The sequence below is a fragment of the Pteropus vampyrus genome, unplaced genomic scaffold (genome assembly GCF_000151845.1).
Source record: "Pteropus vampyrus isolate Shadow unplaced genomic scaffold, Pvam_2.0 Scaffold482, whole genome shotgun sequence".
In the NCBI taxonomy this organism is placed as follows: Eukaryota; Metazoa; Chordata; class Mammalia; order Chiroptera; family Pteropodidae; genus Pteropus; species Pteropus vampyrus.
In genome coordinates, this window is record NW_011889263.1 from 634,154 (window position 1) to 661,283 (window position 27,130).

The 27,130-nt window shown below is 45.7% G+C and overlaps 1 protein-coding gene across 1 annotated transcript in view; it reads right to left on the reverse strand.

The window, feature by feature from the left end:
* Nucleotides 1-27,130, reverse strand: part of CACNA1A (calcium voltage-gated channel subunit alpha1 A) — a gene marked incomplete at its 5' end in the record, with an annotated part of 168,357 nt that overhangs the window by 99,263 nt on the left and 41,964 nt on the right. The window contains 3 exons of the mRNA XM_023524598.1: nucleotides 7,255-7,448; nucleotides 11,362-11,514; nucleotides 14,104-14,195. Of these exons, the coding sequence (XP_023380366.1) occupies nucleotides 7,255-7,448; nucleotides 11,362-11,514; nucleotides 14,104-14,195 (439 nt within the window). The remainder of the gene's footprint in view (nucleotides 1-7,254; nucleotides 7,449-11,361; nucleotides 11,515-14,103; nucleotides 14,196-27,130) is intronic.

A 27,130-nucleotide genomic window follows, 5' to 3' on the forward strand; every position in this document is an offset into this window, starting at 1 on the left:
TCTAGACAGAGTAACTGGAGAAGTCACTTGAGATATTCCCTTTGTCTCAGCTGTTGGGTAGGGGGAGGGCCTTTGGGGCTCCTGAGGGTAGAATTCAAGGAGTCTGTGAATCTGAATGGAAAAAAGCTAGCCCTTCACTTCCCCACATTTCCACTGGAACTGAGCATTTTCTTCCATTACGAAGGGAGGCAGCAAATGGCAGCAGTCTGGGCAGAACCGGTGACACCTGTCACCAACAGAGATCACACACAATTCACAGATATCATGCAAAGTCTTTTAAGTTTAACACTCTCATGAAATTACAGGAGTTATCTGCCCTGTCACCAGGTCCTGTTAGCAATGTGTTATAAACTCTATACCAGATACAAACCAATACCAAACCACATCATGAGTCTGTTTTTTAAAAAGTATTTTGATAACAATGTCCATACACTTGGTTTCCCCCATCAGCTCATGTCCTTTAATTTATGCCTTTAAAATCGTCAGACTGACAAAGAGGTCCGTGGCTCAACAAGGTGAAGAATCTCTGAGGTGGAACAATCAGGTACCACATCATGCCTGTTAAAATGGCCACCATCAGAAGGATGAGATAAAAAGTGTTGGCGAGGATGTGGTGGGAATGTAAATGGATGCAGCCCATGGAAACAATTATGGAGGTTCCTCAAAAAATTAAAAATAGAACCACCTTATGACCTAGCAATTCCACTTCTGGGAATCTATTCAAAGGAAACAAAAATACTAACTGGGAAAGATACCTGCACCCCCGTGTTCACTGCAGCATTCGTCATAACAGACAAGCTATGGAAACGACTTAAGTGTCCACTGATGAATGAACGGATAAAGAAAATCTGATACACATACACAGTGGGATACTATTCAGCCATACAAAAGAAGAAAATCCTGCAAGTTGTGGCAACATGGATGGACCCTGAGAGCATTATGCTGAGTGAAATAGACCAGAAAGAGAGAGACACCTACTGTATGATCTCACTTATATGTGGAATCGAAATAAACCAAACTCCTAGAAAAAGAGATCAGATTTGCGGTTATCAGAGGCAGGGGTGCGGGGTGGGAACTAGGTGAAGGTGGTCAAAGGTACAAACTTCCAGTTATATGATAAGTAAGTGCTAGGGATGGAATGTACAACAGGGTGACTGTAGTTGACAGTGCCGTATGGGACACTGGAAAGTTGCTAAGAGAGTGGATCCTAAGAGTTCATATCACGAGGGAAAAAAAAACAATATTTTTGGTAACTATACGAAGTGATAGATTAACTAAACTTACCGTGGTAGTCATTTTGCAATACAAGTATGTCAAGTCATTATGCTATGCACCCTAAACTTCTATGTTGTATGCCAATTATATCTCAATAAAACTGGGGAAAAAAATCTGAGGTGGGCTCTCCTCCCAATCTTCCATCTTTTCTGCCCCAGACTTTAGTGAGTTTTAAGAAACAACTGACTCCTTTAAAAGTTAAACCACTCTTTCCCTCTTCCTCCCTCCCTTTCTCCCTCTCCCTCCCCCCAGTTCAGGGCACAGGGAACTGGAAATCAGCACATAGCCTGGCACGGCCACTACACGGCTGGACAACCTCAGGCATCTCTCTCAACCTCTGCGACTTATTTGTAAAATGGGGGACAGGAATCTCTCTCTCACAGGTTACTGACAAACTAAACTCCAGACTTTATTTGGATCTCCTGTTTTTCCGTTAACAACCCCTTTCCGTTCGAAGACCCCATCCAGGATCCCACAGTCCTCACGTCTCCTCAGGTGCCTCTGGTCTATGATAGCTTCTCAGTCTTTCTTTATTTATCACAGTCTTGAAGAGGGCTGGCTAGGTATCCTGCAGAATGCCCTCCAGTCTGAGTTCGTCTGATATTTCGCTCCTGATTAAACTGGGGTTATGAGTCGTGGGGAAAAAAAGCAGAGGTGAGGTTCCCCCCCAATCACAACAAATCAAAGTTTGCATGATCACACGTTCACTGGGGATGTCAGCCTGCATCGCTCAGTTAATGTGGTGTCTGCCAGGGTTCTCCACCGAAAAACGATGGTAACTCACTTCCCCTACTCGCGTCTTGGAAGTGCGTCACTAAATCCTGCCCACCCTCCAAGTGAGGGGAGATTAAGCTCCATTTCTGGAGGGGGAGTGTCTCCATGTATTAAATGGAATTCCTCTGCAAAGATTTGTCTCTTCCTTCATTTTGTTAATTTAACCACAGAATTAAAACGATTATTATTGCCACATCGGCCAGTGAATTAATCAATTATTTATTTATTTTGGCGTGGATTCTTTCTGGGCAGGTTATGCAAATTAAGATAACCCAGAAAATTCTCATTCTTCTGCCCTCCCTCCCACCTCCTGGTCTAAGAATGACCACCAATCTTTTTTCCTCCTAAACGTTTAGTAAGACAAGTTTAGATATTTCTCCTGTTTCTTAAGGTAAACTGTGCTAGTCATCTAAATTTGACAATATAGAGAAGCATCAAGAATGTAGAGATTCCTGAATCCCACTATGTAAAGGCTATCTTAGTGTCTTCCAGTCTTTTTTTCATTACTTATATTTCGAATTTACACACTTCAAGATTGTAAACTGCTAAGAATTGAATCGTGTCCCTTCCCCACAAATTCCTATGTTGAAGATGTAACCCCTAAAGTGATGGTATTAGCAGATAAGGCTTTCGGGAGGTAATAAGGATTGGATGAGGTCATGAGAGTGGGGATCCCATTATGGGATTAGTGTCCTAGCAAGAGATACCAGAGAGCTTGCTCTCTTTCTCTCTGCCCCCGCCATGTGAGGACACAGTAAGAAGGCGGCCGTCTACAAGCCAGGAAGAGAGCCCTCACCAGACTGGACCATGCTAGCACCCTGATCTCAGACTTCCAGCCTCCAGAACTGTGAGAAAATAGGTTTCTGTTGTTTAAGCCACCCAGTCTATGGTATTTTGTAACGTCTGAGCAGACTAAGACATAAGGTTTATGTCACCTTGATTCCTTTTTTTAAATCAATTCCCCCCACTCATCATTATACAGTGAACATTTCCCCACATCCTTAAATACTCTCTCAACAGATGATTTTTAATGATGATATGATACTCCATCATATGGAGGAACCATACGGTATTTAATCAGTGGCTTCCAGTTTTGTTCTATTTTTACAAATAATGCTGGAACACACATCCTAATATAAATCTTTGATGGCGTTGCCGATTAGTTGGGTTAGGCTTTTTCTAAAAGGCACTTAATTAGGAAGCCAAGTGGGAAAGAAAAGAGACAAATCGAAAGTGGGAAAGCCTGAAAGGGGCCTGAACATGCTGTGTAGCTGAGCTGCTGCTGTTCCCTCTGCCAAGAATGCTCTTCCCTTCTTCTCTGTAGAAATATCACCTCTTCCAAGATGTCCCATTTTATGCATTTGTTAACTTCTACTTCCTGAGTGTTTTATTATTTATCATGCTGACTGTTCACATCTGTCTCCCTACCAGCGGATTTTTTCCTGTCATCTTCACTTGGTGTCCCCAATCACCTATTTCTTGGCACACAGTAGGTGCTCAATAAACAATTATAGAATACATTAATGGAGTTTGATGAATGAAAAAAAATGAGATGCTGGGATCATAAGGCACTCCCCACCCATGGGGGCAGCATCCATTTGACAATCGAGCCTGTGGATTCTAAGATGCTTGCTGTAGGTGTGTCCAGACTCCATGGATCTCACCTGCCATGCTCATGACCCTCGCCTTATACAAGTAGATTCCAGATACTGTGCCTACCTGTGGCTGGACAGAGCAAGGGGTGTCCTAGGACAGGTCTGGCAGATGGCAGAGCACAAGGGCAGGGCCCAGGTGAGTCCAGGAAAATAACAGCTCTGACCTCACCAGCAGAAACTCAAAAACCTAAGCCCCTGCCCTTGGCAATGAGAAACCTGAGTGGTTGTATTGTGGGGGTGGTGTATTATTTTGGGAAGCCCCAAACAAAAACTCAGGTACAGGTTGTTTATTTGGGAGGTGTTATAAGTTGACTCATGTCCCTTCCCTAAAGATATGCTGAAGTTCTAACTCCCAGGACCTCAGAAAGTAATGTTTTTTAGAAATAGAGTTGTCACTGCAGATATAATTAGTTAAAACAAGGTCGTACTGGAGTAGAATGGGCCCTAATCCAACATGACCAGTGTTCTTACAAGAAAATGGCCAAGTGAAGATGGGGTATCAGAGTGGAGGGAAGAGAATCTGTAAGCCAAGGAATATCAAAGATTGTCAGCAGCCACCAGAAGCTGGAAGAGGCAAGAAAGGATCCTCTCCTAGAGACTTCAGAGGGAATGCAGCTCTGTTGACACCTTGATATTGAACTTCTGGCCTCCAGACTGTGAGACAATAAATGTTTGTTGTTTTAAGCCACCCAATTTGTGGTACTTTATTGCTGTTGTAGACTCTTATTGAGCTGAAATCACTGCTCGGGCTTCTATTCAAAGGATAACAGTGGGATATAAGTGCATGGAAAGTTCTAGAAGGCTACTCTGAGTTAGTGGCATTTACCAGAAGGGTGAGGGTAGAAAATAAAGATGGACTTCATAGCTCACACCACTTCCTCGGGTGCTGATGGAGTTTCTATGATGAAAAATTCACACGTTTCTAAAAGGAGCATCCATCGGGGCGGAAAATTTGGCCTGCACAGAGCTTACCCAGTACCAGAAACTGTTCTAAATGCTTCACATGTATCCAGCTCACTAAGTCCTCTTGCCCTATGAGGTGAGACTGTACTTCTGCTCATTTTGCACAAGTAGAAATGGAGGCCCGGAGAGGCCAAGCAACTTGCCCAAATCTGTACAGCAAGGAAGTGGCAGAGAGGAAATGGGAACCTGGGCGGCCTGGCAACTGTGCTCTCGGCCACACCTCCTGAGCTCGCTTCCCCTGAGGTGGCTCAGCTCTAAGCTTCTAGGATGAACATCCCCTCAGATAATGGTGCTTATGATTGTAGACTCTCCTGGGAATTCTCGGTTGTGCTCACACTTCCTTTCCCGTCACTGAGCACATCCCCAGTGTCTTCTCTTGACTCCCTGGATCCTTTCTCTGGATATCCAATCACATGACACAAGCCTTTTCCATGTTCACAATTTTCTCAGCTCCTGCTCTACACTCCCCATTTTTGCTCTCCTGAGTTCTCTAATTGTCCCTCAGTTCTGTTTCATTCCCAGGATGGTTCATTTTCCCCTGAAGCCTCCTCTCATGACAGCCTTACAAAACAAAGACCAAGAACTCATAAAAATCCCCCAGGAAGCTTTGGCCAGTTTTTGCCCAAGCTATTTGCAGGTGAAAGCCCGAGAGAGCCCAAGCGTCTCTCAGATCTGCTGTCTATTCCTAGAGATAATATGCTCGGACACGGTCTTCATGCAAATTAAGGCAACATGCGCCTTTCCTAAATCTTTTACGGTTGTCAATAAGTTATCATAACGACAGTAGAAATCTACGTTGTCTACAATATGGACAGCACTCTCGAGATGTGGTGACTTGTGCAGTGTGTGACATGCACAACTGTCCATGGGAGCTCCATTGGCTGCCTGCTCCCAAGCAGCACCCTCAACCCCACCTTAAAATGAGCCACTGATCAAAAGGATGGGTTCTTGTAAGTCTCCCTTCATCCCTAAGGAGGGAAATTCCTTAAGAAAAACACACGTGACCAGGCAGAGAATTTAGCTTCTCTGCGTGTGGGAGGGAGCCTGGTATTGCTTCTTTAGTGGGCCAAGCCTTGGCTCATACAGAAAGAACTTTAACTGGCAATTGCAGTATGTGTGTGGAGCAGCCCCTGGACAGAGGATAGGAAACAGTGGAAGGGGAGGCAGGTGAGGGTGTACATGCTTTTCAGATCTGTCTCTAATAATTTCAAGACCTAGGACAAAGGTACCAATGGAAGCCCACATACTATGTGTCAATATTTAAGAGGTACCGAATAAAATATGCTGCGTGTTTCTCCTTTACAAACATACCTTCGTAAGCACTGGGAAGGTCAGGGTAAAAATTAGAATCTAGACATCTGGACTAGATTGTCGTGTGAGGAGAGCCAGCCTTGCCCCTGACTGTGGTCTGCTACCTTCTCTTTCCACTCATGGCTCTGTCCTGCCTGGGAGTGGACAATCCCACCTGCATGTCTAAGCTCCAGCCACACTTGTGCCAACGGCCACCCCTAGGACATCCTTGGCCCTTGGAGGGTATAGACGGGAATTCCAGTCGCAAGAATCTCATGCAAGTCCATGGAATCTGGGTGTGGACAGAGAATTCCAGTATCCTGGATAACCCAGAGTGTGGTCTAGAAAATAGGGGGGTATTATGAATTGAATTGTTTCTCTTGCCTAAAAATATGTTGAAGTCCAAACCCATAGGACCTTGGAACATGACTTTCTTTGAATATAGGGTCATCACAGAGGTTAACTAGTTAAAATGAGGTTGTACTGGAGCAGGTTGGGCCCTAATTCAGCATGGTGGCACCAGCTCCTGGTAGACATGTCCCCTTGGCCCCACGGATTCCTCGCACCACGGGGAGGTGCATGGCCGGAGGAGGGCCAGCAATTCCTAGTGCAGAACCCCCTTTGCATAAGTCCAAGGGCGTTACTCTTCTTCCCATGTTGGTTTTTAAATCCCACAATCTTTATGCTCAGGCAGACTTCGGAGATACTGTAGGTTCGGTTCTAGACTGCCCTGATAAAGCAAATATTGCAATAAAGTGAGTCACACACATTTTTTGGTTTCCTTGTGTGTATTAAAGTTAGGTTTATATATGATACTGTGGTCTCTTAAGTGTGCAATAGCATTACTGGTCTAAAAAAACCAACGTTCATACTTTAATTAAAAAATACTATATTGCTAAAAAATGCTAACCACCATCTGAGCCTGTTGGCAAAACGGTGCCAATAGACTTGCTTGACACGGGGTTGCCATGAACCTTCAATTTGTAAAAAAATGTAGTATCTGCAAAGCATAACAAGGCGAAGTGCAATAAAGCGAGGTGTGCCCGTATTTGAAAATCTAAATTATGTTGAAACACTTGCAGCATCCACGTGCCCTCCGGCTTTCCATGTCCCAAGGGACCTTCCCTACTTAAGCGTTCTGAGGATGAGCCCCCAAGTATCTTTAAAGGCCTGAGCCTCAGGCTAGCTCTTTTGGGGCCATGTTGAGTCATCCCTGGGCTACCTCTTCAGCTCAGGGTCCCTCCACTAAAGCCTCAGGAGCTGGCTGGTACTTGTGCCTTGAGTCTGCATCACTTACATTGTAGAGGAGGTCAGTCCACCCTTCCATGGTGATGCACTGGAAAACAGTCAGTACTGCAAACAGGATGTTGTCGAACTGAGTGATCCCATTGTTGGGCCCTTCCCAGTAGGGCTGACATTTGGTCCCATTGGGGCAGGTGCGGGCGGGTTCCTCTGTCCCACACGGAGCTGGAGACTCACCCTGAATGTCATCTATTAAAGGAAAGGGGAGAAAAGTCAGGAGAAGGAGCTTGAAAAACCAGCTCTGAGAAATAGGGGCCTGTGAAGATTCAATCTATTGAAAAACAATCAAAAAACGCTGAATTTATCAGTCTTAAACCACCCCTCCCACCAACACTTGCCTTTGTTGATCTATTCATTGCTTTCAATTTCATTAATTTCTTCTCTAAGCTTTATTACTTTTCCTACATTTTTGAGATGGAGTAACTTTAAGGCTATACATTGCCCTTTAAGTGTGGCTTTAGCTGCATCTCACAAATTTTTGTCATGTATTATTATTATTGTTCAAATATTCAGCAATTTCCACTATCACTTTTTCTTTGACCCACGGATAATTAAGAAGTACTTCTCTTAAAAAAAACTTGTCAGATATATGTAAAAATAGAATAGCATAATGAATTCCCATGTACCTATCACCATTTTCAACATTTATCAACTCAGACTTACTCTTATTTCGTCTATATCCCCTTCCCACACTTTGCCTTGCCACTAGAATAGTTTTAAAGTAAATCTTAGACATCCTATCATTTCACCCACAAATAAGCATGTCTCTTAATTTCCGAACACATTTAGAGTTGTCTTTTTGTTACCAATTTCCAGCTTAATTGCCCGGGGGCCAGAGGATATGTTCTGCATTATTCAGTCTTTTGAAATCTGTCGAGATGCACTTTATGATCCCCAATAGTCAATTTTGGTAAATGTGTTGTGTCACTGTGAGGCAGTTGGGTGCAGTGTTCTCCAAACTTCCATTAGGACAAATTTGTCAATCACATTGTGTTATTCTTCGGTAGTCTGATTTTTTTTTTTCTTGAGATGTGCCAGGCTCAGGGAGCTGTTCTGGCGGCGACATAGGCCAGTATAGACAGTAAATACCCTAGGCACAGGAGCTAAACTTTCTCCCCCAAAAGCAAGTCAGATTCTGAATATGCCACGAGTAACTAGACAGGTGTCAATGGATGCCCCTTTTGCTGGAAACCAAAGACAGCTTCCTGGTGAAGTTGTGTTGTGTGTTAATGGCCAGATCTAAATTCCAAAAGGTTGATCAGGAACGGGGAGGAAAGGTGCCTCTGTGAACACATGGAGTCAGGGGAGCTCGCACTGTTCCAGGTGTGTCCCCATTGGATCAGAGCCGCAGATATGAGAACCTTATTTAGTGAATGATACTTCTGAAAGTTTTTCAGAGTGACATGGTCCACCAAGAAAACAGATAGCCGAGTGTGTAAACTCAAGCTGCCCATTAAACAAAAATATAACACAATGTACATGCTCTAATCTGAATGTACCAATTTCCAGCCTCCACTCAGCACATAGCAAAGAGAATAAACTGGCACGGAACACACTGTATTGGCCTTTGAAGCGCTGGTTAAATAGAAACTCTAGGTCATGCAAAGTCCCACCCACTGCTCTCAGAAGGGTCACCCACTGCTCAGGAAGCAATGACCACGTCGGCCACTAGTTTAAGTGGCTGGAAACACCTTCCCCATTCAAGCTGGATTTGGTGCAGGGGCTCTGACTTAATAAATACAAGTTGGAAGGCAAAATCTTTTAAACATAAGGCTCGGGGCAGGGGGAAAAAAAATCCATGGGCTCCTATATACTGAATGAGAAGGGAAGTTTCATTGTTTGCTGGGAAGATGGCCTCTGTCAAGAACCTTCTATTTCCACCCCGTGCCTAAATCTGGCTCAATTTCTATCCCGTTACCCCACTGAACATGGGTGCCTTCTTTTTCTCAAGGCTGTGATAGCTTCCACACGTGCATAACGTGGGGATGAAATCATGCCTGGGTCTTCATTGCTACGAACTGGCTGCAGACATTGGAAAGCGCGTAGAATTTCGCTGTATCTTTGCGTCTCTGTGAGCGTTCAGCACGGTACTGGGCACAGGGGGAACGGGTTCCTGATGACGAAGGAACGCGACTGAGGGCTTGTCTATCTTTAGCAGCTTGGCCCAGCAGCATTCTTAATTGCGATCCCTTCTCAACCCCCGCCCCCCGCCCCCCATCATGAAGCACTCCGAGTGCTGCTTCTAGAAAAGCAACCGGCCAGAGTCTGAGGAATTTGGTTATAAATATATTTTAAAATTAACCTGCTGCCTGGGTGTCTGTATATATCTGTCTCTTACTCACACGCCTTATAATTTTAATCGTGAGCTTTTCAGTCATCTTCCTAAATGGAGGCTTCCCACCTTCTCTGGTGGCCCCACCCACGTCTGTCCCCTCACAACCCCACTCAGACCCAAGCCTATCATGTGTCTTCTTGGCTGGAAAGGAAAAAAACCAACAAAACCCCCAAATCTAGGATCCAGGAGTCCTGATTTCTCTGTTCTTGGCTGATTTTTCCGAGGGGCCCTGCCCTGTATCTCTCCTTCTCAAATTTCTGCCTGGGTGACAAGGCCAGGCGCAGAAATAGCTCTGCCTCAATTAACACCTTCTTCATCAGGGAAAGAAATAATTAGGACATCCCATATTGAGCAAACTTCACAAGCCCAGGAGAGGGGACAGGAGGAGCAAAAGCAAGAAAGAAAAGAAAAAAAAAAAGCACCTCAAATAAACCTTCCCTACTGGGGTTTCCTTTCCTCTGGGGAGGTGTGGGGATGGGGCCTGGCCACTTGGGGGTCACTCGGTAGAGAGGTCGGTAGGAAGCCACTCTGGCACAGAATCTTTTCTCAATAAGGCAGGCCCGAAACATTTCCTTTCCCACACGAGTTCCCTTTCAGCTTCACTGTGTCCTCTGTCCGGTCCTTCAGTTCATGATTCCCTTGACCCATGACTAGAGCTGCCATTCAGCCTGTCTGCACTGAGATGGCCGGCGGGCCAAATGGAAAACACAGGCTTCTCTCCTTATTCAATACCACTTGCTTCTTGGGCTTCAGAGAGCAAAAGAGTTTGGACTGGAGGGTTAACTGCAAATGTACCTGGGAGCGACCGGGTCTGAGTGTGTGGACAGCGGGTGACAGTGCCCTGCCACTGCTGACTCAGAGCTGAGTCGGGGTCGGGGTGCCTTCTGTCTTCCTGGCTCTCCTCCTACCTGTCCCCCGCCCACACTCCTTGGCCCAGACACTAAGGGGTTGACACTGGCACAGTGTGTAGAGACGGATCAGGACCGTGCTCGTGGCAGGTTCTGACTGGTTGGTGCCAGGACTCCCAGTGGGGGTGTCTTTAGACACATTCTGGGAGACAACAGGAGAAACCATCCCCTACTCACCTTTTCTTCAGGTAATGGGTCACCACCCACAAAGCAGTCAGACCCCACTTCTTCCTGCTTTAGAATTCAGCATGGGCTGTGGTCACTGCAAGTCAACTAGGCAGAGGCAGGTGGCACCCTGTCCACATCCTGTCATCATTTGCCCTGACTACTCTCACCTGAACACACCCTTGATGCACCCAGCCTGCAGGGTGGCCAGCCGTGCCACGGCATTCATGCCCACCCAGGAGCCGTCCTCACCAGTCATGAACAGAAGTCGGTGGAAAAATACCCAGCTCCCTTGCCCCTCAGGGGGCATGGCACTGAGATGTGTCCCATGCTGTCTCCCTCACGTGCCCAAAGGGACTGAGCCCCGGTGGCCCGCAGTGGTAACCTCCTCACAATACCCCTTTATGAGACGCCTTCCTTTCCCTGGCTCAGTTCACCACACCCCCGATGGAACTTCCTGCAACCACTTCCCAAATAAACCACTTACGCCTGAGACAGCTTCTGGGGGACACCCAAGCAAGGCACTAGCAACATCTCGGGGGCTGCTTCAACCTCTATCTTGCCGGCAGTGCTTTTGGAATGGGGTTCTCCCAGCTTCCAGGAGAAAGAAAATAATCCTGTATTTGTCCCCAAGGGAGGAAAATAAGCGGGAGGAAGGTTGGAAAAAAAAATATATTATGATGCTCGGACCTACCTGTCCCCTCTTCAAAGCAGGTGGTATGAAATTTCCCCATATAAAATTCTAACCCTATGATTGCAAAAATAAGGATTGCAAAAAATAGGAGAAGGCCGATCTGCAGCAAGGGGATCATCGCCTTCATGATCGACTTCAGGACGACTTGTAAACCTGGGGAGACACAGAGAGAGGCCCCATGGCCCCGTGAGCAGGCACTGCCAAACCCCACACCCAGGAGGCCTCCTGAGGGAACCCAGTGTTCACAGGAGGCTGGGGATGGGTGGAAGATGGAGGAAGGACACACAGAGTCCGGTCATTATTATAAAAGAAACAATCCCTCCTAATTTTTCAAAGTCCTTTTTATTTTAAAATATTTTAAAAAGTATTTGATATATGCTGTGTCATCTGATAATCTTTTGGGCTAAAAGGAGTAGAGATCCATTGCTTTCTGAGCCATGGTCCTGGGTGTCAGACGGCTTTCACCCCGAGTTGGGGTGCCTTTTTCTAATTTTTTTTTCCACCAGGAGGGGGCGTCTTTTCCTAATTTATGCAGAGGCGCCCCATAGACTAGTTGCAGCTCTGAACTGGCAAGCAGTCAATGTCCCAATTCCAATCCAGAGAAACCAGACATGGTGGCTTCTAGCACAACCCCAACATGAGGTGGGCGAACGTGTAAAATGATCCCCATTTTGTAGAGGTGGGAAGCAGGGCTCAGAGAGGTGTCGTGATTCTCCCAAGGGCACGAGAAATAACAGAGCCAGGATTCAAACCCAGGTCTGAATGACATCAAATCTTTTGTTTGCCACTGTGCCATATATTAGGAAAGTCTATGGTTAAAATTAAGATTCCAACATATAGCTTGGGGACTTGCTTCTTGATTAGAACTTCAAATGGCCCATGGCACCTCCTGACAGGTGACGACCCCAGGAAGAGAGGGAAACTGTCAAAGTGGTCCAAGGGGGGTATGCCATGCCAAGGACTCCAAAATGTAAGGTGATGCTAAGGGATGCAGTGTGGCAGAGAGGTTAGGCTCTGGATACTGGATGCTCCTGGTGCCCGAGCTAGAACTCCTTTGCTGCGGTGCATCTACCCTTCAGCTCCTGTGGGCTTTGGCTGCTGATGGCTCCCAGCTCCCTTCTTCATGGGACTGCCCTTGATTATCAAGAGCTGCCTCACCTGGGAGGCTGTTGCTACCCCACCTCTCACTCTCATTGACTGACCAGATAAGTACAAAAGGAAGGCCTTGCTTCAAGTTGGAGGACAATTCTGGTGCTAGTCACACTCTAGAACGTCCCGTGGGATCAGGCTGAGACTGCATCCTCGCCCGGCATCTTCCCTTGGTCCATCCTGCTGTCCTTGATCTCCCTCTTCTGACAGCACGCTACCCCCTCCCCGCCCCTGCCCGCCGCCTACCACCAATAAAGATGCATCTCAACACCTAAGTCTGCTTCTAGGGGACCAGACCTAGTCATCTACTTATTAGCGATGCGACCTTGAGCAAGTCAGGTCACCATTCTGAACCTCGGTTTTTTCATCCGTAAATGGGGGTTAGAATAGTTATCTCCCTCTCAGGATTAAATGAGAGAGTTCATACCTAGCAAAGTACTTGACATGTCGGAGGTGGTCATTAAACAGATTCTTGTAAGTATTAGCTTTGGGATGGCCCTTAATTTAATATGATGCAGGCACCTGCTGGAATCTTGCAGACACCTGAGTAGATGTGCCTTCTTTCTACAAAAAACCCTGCCAGTGGTTTTCTGGAAAATCTTACTCTTTAAATCTGGATGGCAATGAACTTGAAGAACAAAGCCAATAAAATATAAAATGGTGATAATGACAGACTCCACCTCACAGGTTTGTTATGAGGATAAATGAGTTTAAAAATGGCAAACACTTAGAACAGTGCCTAACACACAGTAAGTGCTTATAAATTATTATTGTTGTTGTTATTATTATTATTATTATTACAACAACTGAGGCAGTAGGACAGAAAAAGTTCAACCTTGTTTTGTCTTATTTTCTTTTTCTTTTTCTTTTTTTTTTCCTGCTGAAGGTTCCTGACCCTGAATACTGCTACCACAGGCTGGAGTAGAAGTCCCCGGAGAATGAGAAAGTAGCGTGGAATGAGTATGGACTTTGGAGCTCGTCACTGAAAAGGTAAGAACTCAGGTGAGTAGTTTGACCTCTCCGAGCTTCAGCCTTTTCATCTGTAAAATAGGTTCACTGGGTGATTACAGGGTGAACTAAGATAATGCACATAAAGCTTTTTCTGTGGTGCTCAGTATACAGCAGGCACTCAAAATATAGTGACAGTTATTGCCACCAGTGTTACTCCCAGGATAGGGTCGTACTTGCTAACTCCTAGTTCTGTCACTTAGCACAGGACGCTGCTCAAATTATTCAGCAACTCCGAGCCTCAGTTTCCCCACCTATAAAATGGAGATTTCAGCACTATCAGCTTCATATGGTTGTGAGCACTGAATGAGATAATGTGTGGCACTTAGTATGGCTCCTGGTAGACAGTAGGCGCTCACTAAATGGGTGCCATGGTATGGGTGAGGATCCTGGCTTGCTTTCAGGAGCTCGCCCGGACCTGAAGCCAGGTTCCTGGGAGCCCCTGGGGGCCTCCCCAAAATGGAAGCTGCCTTGACACAGGCTGGGGGAGAACTTGGGGGCCCCTCCTAAGGTGCTCTGCAGAGGGGAAACTGAGGATTCCTGGGCCCTGAGCGGGTCCCCTGTCAGGATCGGAAACTCACGCACTTGGGATCCCAGACACCAGCTTGAGAGGCCGCAGCACTCGAACCGCCCTTAGTGTCCGCAGGTCAAACTCCGTCCCAACTGTTGCCAAGATGCTGGAAGAAAGAAGCCAGAACGGAAGACAGAGGGTGGGGGTCAGGGTCAGGGTCAGGGTCAGATGGATGGGCGGGGTGCTTGGGGTTTGATGTTGTCATTTATTGGCTGGGTGACCACAAGCAAGTGATGTTATATCGCTGGGTCTCAGTTCTGTCACCTGTAAAACAGTGTTAATAGTTACCTGCCTCACAGGATATCGGGCGATTTACAAAGACCCCAAACAGGTGTATGGTTGATGATAATATGTTTTGGACTGAGAGGAATAGGAACTTCCCCAGGGTGTGTGGTCAGGATGATGTTCAACACATTCTACAACCACAATCAGAATGGGTCGTGGGGAGGCTGGGGGGCATGGGGGGAGGGATCAGGGCAGTGGCAGACCCTCGGGGCTTGGGGCTCTTTACCAACTGGCAGGAAAGTAGTTCAGTATTAATAGCCCAGACTGCATGGATTCAGATCCCAGCTCTGCCACTTCCCAGATGAGTGATCTTGGGCAAATCACATCTCTGCTCCATGCCTCAGTTTCCTCTTTTGTATAATGGGGATAACAGTACCCCAGAGTACAGTATACCTCAAGAGTACACTTCAAACTACAGAACACCTCAAAGGATTGAGGATTAAAGGAACGGATACTTGTGAAATGCCCGCACACAGGAAGTATGCTAAGCCACTCAGAAACAAATGGAAAAACAAACCAACCAACCAAAGGTGTGGCCCGGATGGTGGTGGACTAGCTGGCATCGGCCCTAGAAGAGGCTATCGCCCCCAAGCCTTGAGTCAAGAAGACCCATTTTTGCAAATGCAGGTGAGTAAGAATCATGGTAATGAGATGAGCCTTCTGTAGAACACCACCCCCCACCCCCAAGAGAGGCCCCCTCCTAAGACCTCTTTTGTAAAAGTGTTACCAGTGAGACAAGGGTTTCCGCACCCCTTCCTCAGGCAGCCTGGGGAACCTCTATGACCTGTTTCCTGAACGAATCCATTTCTGAGGTAAGTGATATGGAATGAGCTACTGTGAAGCCACTCCACGGCGAGGCTGTCATCAGAGCTTCAGACAACGGACAAGAGATGCTGAAAACCAGTGGAGGGTGGCCATGCAAACAATTTGAAGGTGTCTTCGGTCTAGTCCAGGGGACTCAACCTTACCGCTTTGGCCTGTAACAGTCTGTATCTGAGTTTCTTTGAGGGCTTTCTCCAAAACTGAGGCCTATGAAATGAATGTCTCTGTGGGAACAACCCTCGACCGAAGACTGCCAGCAGTAAGTGGATCAATGCCCCAGCTCCCCTGGCTCTCATTCCGGCTCGCTCTAAGATGTGAGTTCTACATGGACTCCCAAAGAGACTGATCCCAGCTGCCCACTGGGGTCGCTTACTCACCCACTCATACTTCCTTGCCTTCCCTCCCATCTCCCCACCAACGTTTCCTGGGATCACCTCCCAGATGGACTCCTTGTACCTGAATCCTTGTTTCAGGGTCTATTCTGGGGCACCCCCCAAAATACAGAGGGTATTCCCAACTCTTTCAAAACTACTCCTAGAGCAGAGATGGGCATTTGAGGTTAGACTGGCCTATTTTTCTACCACCAACAAATGTACATCTGAGCATGTCCTATGTGGTAGGCAGAGCAATACTCTCCTCCCCCCATGGAGCTTGTGCATAAAAAAATGTTTAACAAAAAATGTACAAAATAAATGAATCCATCACAGGTATAAAGCATTCTTAGAGAGAGCCAGAATACAACCGTTCTGAGGGCACGCATCAGGTTGTATTAACTAGTCTGGGGCCCGGGGAGGACCCATCTCAAGCTGAGGTCTCATGGATGAGGAGGGGGAATCTGGTCAGTGAGGGAAGACCTTTTTAGGCTGAGCGAATGACCGAGAAAGAGAGCCTGGGGTGGGAAGAAGCTTGGCAAATTCAAGGAATGACATGATACTACGGTGGGGATTTGGATGGTGCCATGCCAAGGACTGGATGGTACCATGAAGCTGGAGGACAGGAGGGAGCCATGCTTTACAAGCCCAAAGAACTTTTAATTCAGTTTACTCTATTTTTCTCTTCCTCCACCATCTTTCTCATATTCATTTGTGTTCTTAAAACTCCATCTTATAAATCATGATTCTATTTCTGCATCTCACTTTCTTCCTTCTTGGCAGATAAAGGCTGCTGGTTGGGGCACGCATAGCAAACGACAAGCATCGGCTGAGTCTTCATTTATTCACTTCACAAACATTAACTGAGCACCTACAATGTGTTGGGTCCTGTCCAGGTCCTGGAGACAGCAGCTAGAGGAATCTCTGTCCATGTGGGAGTGAAGACAGAATAAATATACTGGATGTCAGGGTGATGAGCACAAGGGAGAAGAACGATGCAGGGAAGGGGAAGGGGAACATCAGTGATGTGGGGCAGCAGAAAGACAAATGCCATATGATTTCACTTATATGTGGAACTGTCATCTACTGTCGGGCAGGGAAGTAGTTCGGTGTTAAGAACGCTCAGACCAGCACTGCCCAGTAGAACTTTAGTAAGAGCTGGGTGTGAAATTTATAATTTTTTAAACAATTTTATTTTTTAATTAGAGTTGACATTTAATATTATTTTATATTAGTTTCAGGTGTACAACGCTGTGGTTAGACATTTGTGTAATTTACGAAGCGAGTCCCCTAGTCAGTACCCACCTGGCACACTATACACAGTTATTACAGTATTATTGACTATATTCCCTATGCTGTACTTCACATCCTGGTGACTATTTTGTAACTACCAATTTGTACTTTATCATCTCTTCACCTTTTTCATCCAGTCCCCCAACCCCCCTTCCATCTGGCGATCACCAGTTTGTTTTCTGTATCTATGAGTCTGTTTCCGTTTTGCTTGTTAGTTTATTTTGCTCTTTTGATTCCACATCTAAGTGAGATCATATGGTATTTGTCTTTCTCTGTTTGACTTAATTCACTCAGCATAATACCCTGTAGGTCCATCCATGTTGCTGCAAACGGTAAGGTTTAATTTTTTATGGCTGAATAATATTCCATTGTTTATATGTACCCCATTTTCATCCAGTCATCTATTGATGGGCACTTAGGTTGCTTCCAGATCTTGGCTATTGTGAATAGTGCTGCAGTGAACACAGGGGTGCATATATCTTTTCAAATTAGAGTTTTGATTTTCTTTGGATAAATACCCAGAAGTGGAATAAGGTAGTTCTACTTTTAATTTCTTCAGGAATCTCCAAACTGTTTTCTATAATGGCTGCATCAATTTGCAATCCTATCAGCAGTGCACGAGGGTTCCCTTTTCTCTGCATCCTCGCCAGCACTTGTTAGCTGATGTATTGATGATAGCCATTCTGACAGGTGTGAGGTGATAACTCACTGTGGTTTTAATTTGCATTTCTCTGACGATTAGTGATGGTGAACATCTTTTCACATGTCTATTGGCCATCTGTATGTCCTCTTGGAGAAATACTTATTCAGGTACTTTGCCCAATTTTTAATTGGATTGTTTGTTTTTTTGGTGTTGAGTTGTATGAGCTTTTTTTTTAAGTAAATTTTGGGTATTAACCCCTTATCAGATGTATCATTGGCAAATATCTTTCCATATTTAGTTGGTTGTCTTTTCTATAATTTCTAGTACCCACATTAAAAGAGTAAAAAGAAACAGGTAGGTGAAATTAATTTTAATAACATAATTTTGTTAACCCAATCTGTCCAGTGTTATTTCAACAATTGATATGAAAGATTTATTAATAAGACATGGTATGTATTCTTTTCTTTGGACAAAGTCTTTGAAATCTGGCGCATATTTTGTACTTATGGCACAACTCAATTCGAGTGCTTAATGGCCACATGTAGCCAGTGGTAAACGTACCAAACAGTGCAGGTCCAGAGAAAGAGACAGTGGAGTAAAGACATAAAGGCAAGGAATAAGGCATACAAATATGTCAGGGAGAAATTCTACAGCCAGTGCAAAAGTCCCGAGGCAGGGCTATGCCTGGTGCTCCTGAGGAATAGCGAGGAGGCTGGTGTGGCTGGAGCCGAGTGAGCCAGGGTGACAGTGGGAGGAGGCGAGGGCAGGAGGTGATGAGGCAGAGCACACAGGGCCTTATGGGCCACAGGGAGAATTTTCGCTTTCGATCTGAGTGAGGTGAGAGCCACGGAGGGTTCTGAGCAGAGGGTGGGCGCTGGTGGGTCTACACCAGGTTGTGCGAGATACAATCAATGATAATGCTGAGATGAACTCGACCCTGCTCTTAGACGACCACACAAATAAGTGGGTGAGAGATCAAAGTCCAAGTCCTTCTGGCCCCAGAGTTGTAGGAGCGTGAAATGAGGAGGAAATAAATACATACGGGAGGGCTGGGGACAGCACCATCATGGAGCCCAAGTCTCAGGAAGCAGCAGAGCGTGAAATCTCACATAATTTCAAATCTAGTGTTTTCTCATTGTGTGGCCTTTGCCCTAACTTGTCTGAGCCTCAGAGAGGCAGAGAAGCCTACTTCTCTCCTGCCCAGTGCCATCCTAGCCAGCACCCAAGATGTACTATCTCCTGATCTCTTCCCTAGAAGGGTGAGAAGGAATTGGGAAGAGAATGGGAGGAGGAGGAAGGCTTCTCTGGCAGAGAATGTCCTCAGAAGCAGAAGGCTTCACTCAGGATACGTGATGGGGGAGAAATCGGGTGAGCTGAATGGTGGAGGCTGTGAACTGGAGGCTGAGGTGGGTCTTGTCGTGTGGACAGTGGGAGTCATGTAAGGTTTCAGAGCAGAGGAAGGATGTGATTGGGGTTGGCGTCAAGAAGACAAGCCTGACAGCTGAAAGGACAGATTGGTGATGATGGAGGCAGGAACCAGGAGGGAGCTCAGAGAAGGCCGGCGTAATGAGGGCTGGAACTAGGACGAAGGCAGTGGGAGTACAAAGGAGGCCTCGGTTTAAATTTAGCTGCCATCGATTGCTGTGCACCAGGGAGCTTGCCTGGGCTCATCAAATCCTCCCTGCAGCCCAGTATTTAGCAGGATGAGTCCCATTTTACAGAGGAAGACACTAAAGCCTAGAAAAGTTACTAATGCATGGAGGTCCACATCACTAAGAACTCCTATCCAGGACACCAGGACTCCAGAACCCCAGTTCTCTACCTCACATGGCTCATTAGATGGGGCTAGGGCAATGGTGGGGAAGAAAGAGACGGAAAGAATGGCTTTCTGGATGAACCACTGAGAGATGGTCATTCCTTTATTCGACAAGGGTTTACTGAGTACCTACTATGGGCTGGGTACTCAGGTAGCCCTGAGGATGACACCGTAAACAAAGTGACAATGGGAAAACATATGGTATATCAGATGGTGTGAAGCGCTATGGAGAACAATATAGCAGCCATCAAGCCTTCCAATGGAAGGATCGAGCGTGGGGTGGGAGAGAGAGGAATTGAGGGCAACTGTAGGGTTTTGGCCTGGGCTACAAGAAGGATGGAGTTGCTGTCAGTTGAGATGGGGAAGATGGGAGAAGTAGTAGGTTTGAAGGAAGATCAAGAGCTGGGTCATAGATGTTGAGTTTGAGATACCAGTTTTCTGTAATGCCTTCCTTAAAACCATCCAGTGGCTCCCATCAGGCTTAGAATAAAACCCAAACTCTACCTTGACCACAAGACCTTGTGTGACCTGACTCCCGCAGGCCGTCTTGTCCTACCACACTCTGACTTTCTGTCCTGCCAATAGGAAAAGCTCCTTTCCACATGGGAACGTTATATTGGCTATTTCTTCTACTTCAAAGGTTTGCCCATCTCCTCACCTCTCTCCCCTCTTTGCCTAGCCAGTCTTCTCCAAATCCTTAGGGTTGTATCTCAAATTTTGTCTTCCCAGAGAGGATTTCCCTGACACCTCTAGCTATAGAGACCTTTTATTCTCTGGAATTATATCGTTTATTAAGTTGTCTTGATTATTCACCTCCTCTTCTAGAATGTCAGCTCCATGAGGACAGAGGTTCTTTTTTGGGGGGTGTGGCAGGGGTAGTACCTGAAGCACTTTTCATAGCCTCGCAGGTGCTCAATCAATATCTGGTGAATGAGTAAGGAGTGGCATAGGACAGGGTTACTGTAGACTAGATAACCCAGGGTAGACAGGTAAAGTCAAAAAAGTCACAGGCCCCCAGTGGAATGTTGGGGGAAAGCAACATTTTAAGAAACAAGAAGAAGAAGGAGATGATGACAAGGAGGAAGAAGTCACAGAGGTAGAAGGGGACGTGGCAGAGTGTCATCCCTAGAGATCAAGTTCAAAAGCGTTTTGAGAAAGGCGAGGTCATTGGTCTCCAGGGCAGCACAGAGATGAGTGAGATGCAATGGATGAGGAGCATCCATTATGCGCAGCATCAGGTCACTGGGGAGCCTGGCCATGGCTGATGGCTGGAGAGAACAAGAACTAGAAGCAAGAGCCTGGGTATGAGAAGAGAGGATTTTCAGGATGGGAGAGAAGGGAATATGTTTCTGTGTCAAAAGAGGAAGTCGATGACATATCACTTGGCATTTAGAGCTACACTGCCCAATATGGTTCCCACTAGCCACACACAGCTGTTTAACATATACACTTAATTTAATTTAAATTAAAGGAGACATTCAGTTTCCCGATCATATTAGTTGCATTTCAAGTGCTCCGCAGCCACATGCGCACAGTTGCACACACAAACTTCCATCACCATAGAAAGTTCCATTGGACGGCACCGCTCTTGCATGTCCACTCTGCTGGGGCAGGAATTTTCATCTGTTCACAGCTTTATCCCCAGTACCTAAAACTCTGCCTGGCATACAGTAGGTGTTCAATAAATGTCTGTTGAATAAATGAAGGAATAATGAAGAAATAAAATGTAAGAAAGCATAGGGATGACTAATAGAGTACATTTTAGAAGAGTCAGCAGGGTGGGTAGAAGGCAGGACTCGTCTTAAATTAGGAAAAGAATCATGGAAGACACTGATGGTTGTCTGCCCGATAGCCATCCCTACCCCCTCCTTTGCTAGATGGAGCCCATCTTCCATCAAAGAGACATTAAATGCCCAATAGTCTCTTTTCCCCAGAATTCCTTGCAAAGAGAACACTGGTCACATGACTGAGTCATCTGACTAATAGGTCCTGAGTCAAAGTCTGCTGGGCGCTTCTGGGAAAGAGTTCTCCTCTTGAGGAGTCACATGGCAGGAGACAGCCCTTCCTCTTCTTGTGTGTGTCTATGTGGGATACTGGGCAGACATCTTGGAATTGAGGTGTTCATTTTGGGACCCTGAGTGGTAGAGGCTACCAGAAAGTCTTTACAATAAAGACGGCAGAGTGGAAAGATGGGAAAGATTCCTAGGCAATACTGCCAAGTTTCAGAACCAACTGCCCAGCCTCCAGACTTCTTGTAACTTCGATGACAAACATCCTTACTAGTGGTCAAGAGCCAGACATTCTGCGTTCAAACACCAGGTCCTCCAATCACTAGCTGCGTGGCCTTGGGCAAATCATTCAACCTCTCTGAGCCTTGGTTTCCTGAGCTACAAAGCGGAGATGATAATAGCACTTCCCTTGTAGGTGTGGGAATTTATGTGATATGCTTACACTGTGTTTGGAATTTAGTAAGCCCTACATAAATGTTTGCTTTCATTATCACCGTCATCATCATTTTTGTTTTGTTACTTGCAGTTAAGTTATGTCAGACTGACTGATAAAGGCAACATTCATTGAGTTTATTCTCTCTTGTCAGGATGTATGCTTGCTGCTTTACACACTGAGATCCCATTTTATGCCCCGATATTTTTACCAGGTGAGTGTTCTACTCTCATTTTACTGATGGAAAAACTGAGACGCAGAGGAATTAGCTATATGCCCTCAATCACAAACTAACATGTGGTGCCTGGATCCTGAGTCTGGCTTTGCTGCCTCCACTTTGCTGCCTCCGTTAACTCCACTATCCCAAAGATCCTTTCCTGGGACTTCAGCCAAAGCTCAGGTGTAGAAGGAGCTCAATTTTCTCTGCTGTCTGGAAATCAGGATGTCAATAAATATTAGCAGAGGTACTATATACCAGGGATGTGAGGAGAGGACCTGTACAAAGAAAGGCCCTGGGGCTGGAGAAACCTCAAGGTGAAGTATGAGGTTCCCAGTCGAAAAAAAGGAGCAGAGGATAGGAGAGTGAGAAGGAGATGTTAGCACGGTTGGAAAGCAGGGGAGACAATGGGGCTGCCGTGGATGTCCTGATCTTAGGTTAGAAGAAGCACCTGTCCCATATAGGTCTGAGTCAAATCTTCCTGCTATGGCTTCTTAGGAGCATAACTGCTTCCCATGCAGTCTATAGTCTTGCCATTCACAGATTGTGCCAATCCTCTTCAAGTTCATTTGGAAATCACCTGGCTTGTAGCTCTTCTTGGGAAAACTACTTCTCAAAGTCCTTTTGTAAAGCTTCAAATGCAGAGAGTCGAGTTCATCGCTTTCCTCAATTCATGGCATATTTTTGCCTTTGGTCTGTACGATGCCCTTCTCTTGATGGTTCGTTTGTTCGTTCGTTCATTCCTTCCGTTTTATGCCCAGACTCTACTTTCATTCCCCATCTCCAACCGCCTCCAAGAGACAACCGATATAATGTTTAATTTGGTCTGACTGGAGTGTGTTCCTGCAAAACACATGCTTCATTTCGAGTGTCTATATTTTTAATTTATAGGATTGGTACGAAGTTAGGCATATTCTGTTATTTTCTGTTTTCACCCAGAATCGTGTTTTGAAGCCCCACCCAGGATGGTCTGTTGGATGTGCAGTCTGGGAGCTGTCCCTGGGCCCGGGGCTCCATAGGTGCATCTGTCACATCCCACCTCCTGTCCCCCAGACACGAACACCAGGCTGCCTCCAGCTCCTCCTCCCCAGATGGTGCCTGAATGAACACCTCGGTGCTTGCTCCTTACAGACCTGGTAAAAATCAACTCCAAATGGGTGCCTGTGAGTGTAACTGCTGGTACGTCTGGACTTAAACACACTCAGCACTGCTGATGACGCTCCAGAGTGGCTTCCCGAGCCACACCCCCAGGAGTGAGGCAGGAGTTTCCTCTGTCCTCACATTCCCACCTAATTAAGGTGTCTTATCCACCTTTCTAATTTTTTCCACTGGAAGAGGCATCCAGAGATACTCACTATTTTAATTTTTACCTTCCTGATTACACTTGATTTTCAGTACCACGTCATATACCGATTCGCTTTTCAGGTGTCTCTTTCCTAATCTGCCCGATCACATTTTTTGCCTGTTTTTCTGTTGGGGTTGCTGCGTTATTCTCATTGACTTACACACATTCTCCTGTATGGTCTTAATCAGTGCTGCCCAATACGGTACCCACTGACCACATATGGCTCCGGAGTGCTCAGAATGTGACTAGTGTGAGCGAGGAACTGACTTTTAAATAGTACACACTTTTAATTCATTTATATTTAAAACAGTCACATGTGGCTAAGGGCTACTGTAATAGACAGCAGTTAGTTATTAATCCCTGGTTAGTTCATCTTCTACCATTCTATGCACTATTAGTTCTTACCAGGTACCAGATGCTATTCTAAATGATTTATAAACTCATTAAAAACCCCTAACGACCCCTAAGTAGATGCTATTCCACTTTATTGATGAGACACAGAGAGGCTGAGTAACTTGTCCAAAGATTTATAGGAAATGATAAGATTCTGGGTAGTTTGGTCACCCACATCATTATGCCTTTATTTGAACAGAACCATTTTAGTTATCATATAATCAAGTATGTATGTATGTATGTATGTATGTATGTATGTATGTATGTATGTATTTATTTTGCCTTAGAGTTTGTGCTTTTCCTGTTCTATTTAAGATGTTCTTGCCCTCCCCCAGTGGCACAGATATTCTCCTGCATTTTCTTCCCTTAATGTGAAGTTTTTATCATGCACATGAGGTCCTCTCAAGTGTCTTAACCTTTGCATTGAGCAGTTCTTCCTCTTATTTGTCTTTTAAAAGAGGATTGCACAAAAGGACACGTTTCTATTTTGGGTGATTCCTGAAGCTCTCTTAAAGTGCAGTGTTTTCTTAAATAAAAAAGAAACTTGAACAGATGCAAAAACCCCAGAAGGCGCCAGGTAAGTGATTCTAGAAAAGTCTGAGTGAGTCTGTTGGGGAGAAGAAGAGGGCAGTGCTTGAGAGGGGCCTTGAAGATCTAGAGATTAGCAGGTCCTGGGCCTCCTGAGAGCATCGCTGCATTACCTTGCTGATCACAGGCTGAAGGAGGCAGTGGAAGGGAAAACTCCTTGAGAGACTGACATGAGAAGAGGGGGGAAGATAACGTAGCGATTTGAGCAGGACGGGGCAGAATGTCTTCCAAATAGAGGAGATTCCTCCAAATTGGCAAACAAGGAGCACAGCGTCAGTGGAGGAGAGCTGGAAGGTCTACTTGAGAGGTCTGATGGAGTAACACTTCCGAGGAATTGGACAACTATGTTTTCCACTGAATTCCCAAACACTGAGTGGGAGCCTCCTACAGGAGAGAGAAGCACTCCTGGACCACAGTGAAAACAAAAGGTAAACTCTTGCCTGCAGCTACAGGGAGTTTAGACTGGTTCCACCATTCGGGAAAATTGTAAGGCAATTTCCATCAAAATTAAACAGATTGCTCCCTTGGACCCAGCAATCCCACTCCTTGGAAACCTCCCTGAGAAAATGTGGGCAGTGGTCACCACAAGACAAGTAGGAGAGTGGTGACAGCAGCTTTCTCTACAGTAGCTCTGACATGGGAAGTTCCCAAATGCCCACCACCAGCGAAGTGGGTAACAGGCGGTGCAGTACAGACAGCCAATGAGACTGAATGACCTACAGCAACAGGGAGGGAGCTCACACACAACGCTAAGGCGAAGAAGCCAGAGCAGAGCACAGAGCACAATCCTGAGTATTTATAATTCAAAAACAAGTGAGGCTAATTTGTGCTTTTCCACATCGGGATGGGGTTACTGGTGATTGGTGGGAATGAAAGGGTTTCTGGAGATTAGGGATATTGTTTTTTGATTTAGGTGCTGGTGACATGAGTGTGTTCAGTTTTTGAAAATTATTCAAGCTGTACCCACCCGTGGGTGCTTTTCTGTATGTATGTTAAAAGTCGATATAAAGTTAAAAAAAAAAAAACAGATTTAGAGGGAAGCTAACGTTTCTTGAGTACCTGCTGCGGGCCAGGCGATGTGCATTATTTCATTCAATCACCATGAAAATCTACGAGGTAGGGTCTGTCATTTCCTCTACTTTCCAGATCAGTGGGGTTGATTCACTGCTCCATCTCACACAGGTAGTATATGGCTGAGTTGGGTTTTGCTCTCATGTCCCATTCATTTCTAACTACCTTGTAATACTTCTCAGGCTTGGAAAAATAAAAGGACATGGATTTCTCTGAGACAGGAGAGAAAAAAAAGATGATGATCTTGAGGAAATTGAAAAGAAGAGAGTTCATAAAAGTGACCGTCAACATCTTAAGAAAAAGTTGGCAAGATCCCAAGGAATCAGAGAGGGCTGGAAGCAGATGTGGGGTGAATTTAATAAAGGCACTGGCTAAAGATGAATAAATGTGCTTTGTGCAAGTCTCGGCCTATCAATAACCAATGTTGTGGCTCTTATTATGATTGTAAGACCCCTCCTTCAGTGATAACCATCAGGGAACTTTGAAAAAATGAAGGTTTATTACTCACCTGGACCTGGAAATTACACAGCACACCTGGGGCCACACAGTGAAGTCGCATGGGTGGGGTGGATGGGAGGTGGGTGGGAGAGCACATGGGGCCAGGGCTCCTGCTTTTATTGGGGTACAGAGTGGGGGCTTAGGGTTTCACAAGCTCACTATTGGTGAATTTAAAACATAAGAGCGGGAATTTAAAGCTTGGGGAAAGAGAAAAAAACAATGGCTCCAAAGGTTAGTTACTGAAATCAACCAAGATCTCTAAAATAAAGGAGCCTCAGTGGGAGAAGGTGGCCAGGCTCTTTATCTAGTCGGGTGGCAGGCAATATGTTTATTGAGACAGCTGTCTTTGAAGTGGGTGCCTCTTTGAAACGGATGCTTTGGCAATCAAAGCTTAAGTCAGGCACTTGCATTACAAAAAAGAAAAAAAAAACAACTGTCAGGACTTACATTACAAAACATTGAGGGGTACTGAAGGCTCGGCTAAGAGGACTCTGTGCAGGAAAGAAAGGGACGCTACCCACGGGTTCTCTTGTGCCATTTTGGCTCAACGATCATTTCCCAACATGGCAACAACAAACACTTTATACAGCCTTACTTTTCCATAGCCTCCTTCATGGGCACCATCGCCACCAGAGGTGGGCTGACACCCGCACTGCTGATGAGCAAACCGAGTTTCCAAGAGGCCAAGCATCTTGACTACAATCACACACAGTGCTTCAGAGCGGACCTAGAACCAAAGCCTTCTGCCACTACTCTGCCCCTTGAATTTAAACTTCCATCTCAGAGAAAGTGCTCACTCAACCTGCCTGCTTTTTCCTCTGCTCTTTGATCCAGAGAACCTCCTCCCCACCAACCCACAGCTCTGCCTGCCTTCAAAACTGCTTCCGTGTTAGCCCCGAAGACCTTCTCCCATGAACGATGAGTTCTATTCTGAGCTGTCCAGTATGGTAGCCAACAGCCACATGCGGCTAATGAGCACTTAAAATGTGGCTGAGCAACTGAATTTTTCACTTAATTTTAATGGATTTACATTTATATTTAAAAACCATGTGTGGCTAGTGGTTACTGTGCTGTATGACACAGCTCTGAAGTTGCATTACAGAGTGGATTACATAATCGAGGCTTTTAGTCGGTCATGCACTGGTGCACACTGATTACTCCCTTTTTGCTTCTCAGGTCCATTCTCCAGCTTACTCTGCGAGGTTGAGCCCTACTGACTACATCTCCTGGAATGCTTTGCTCTGGTTCCTGGCTGGG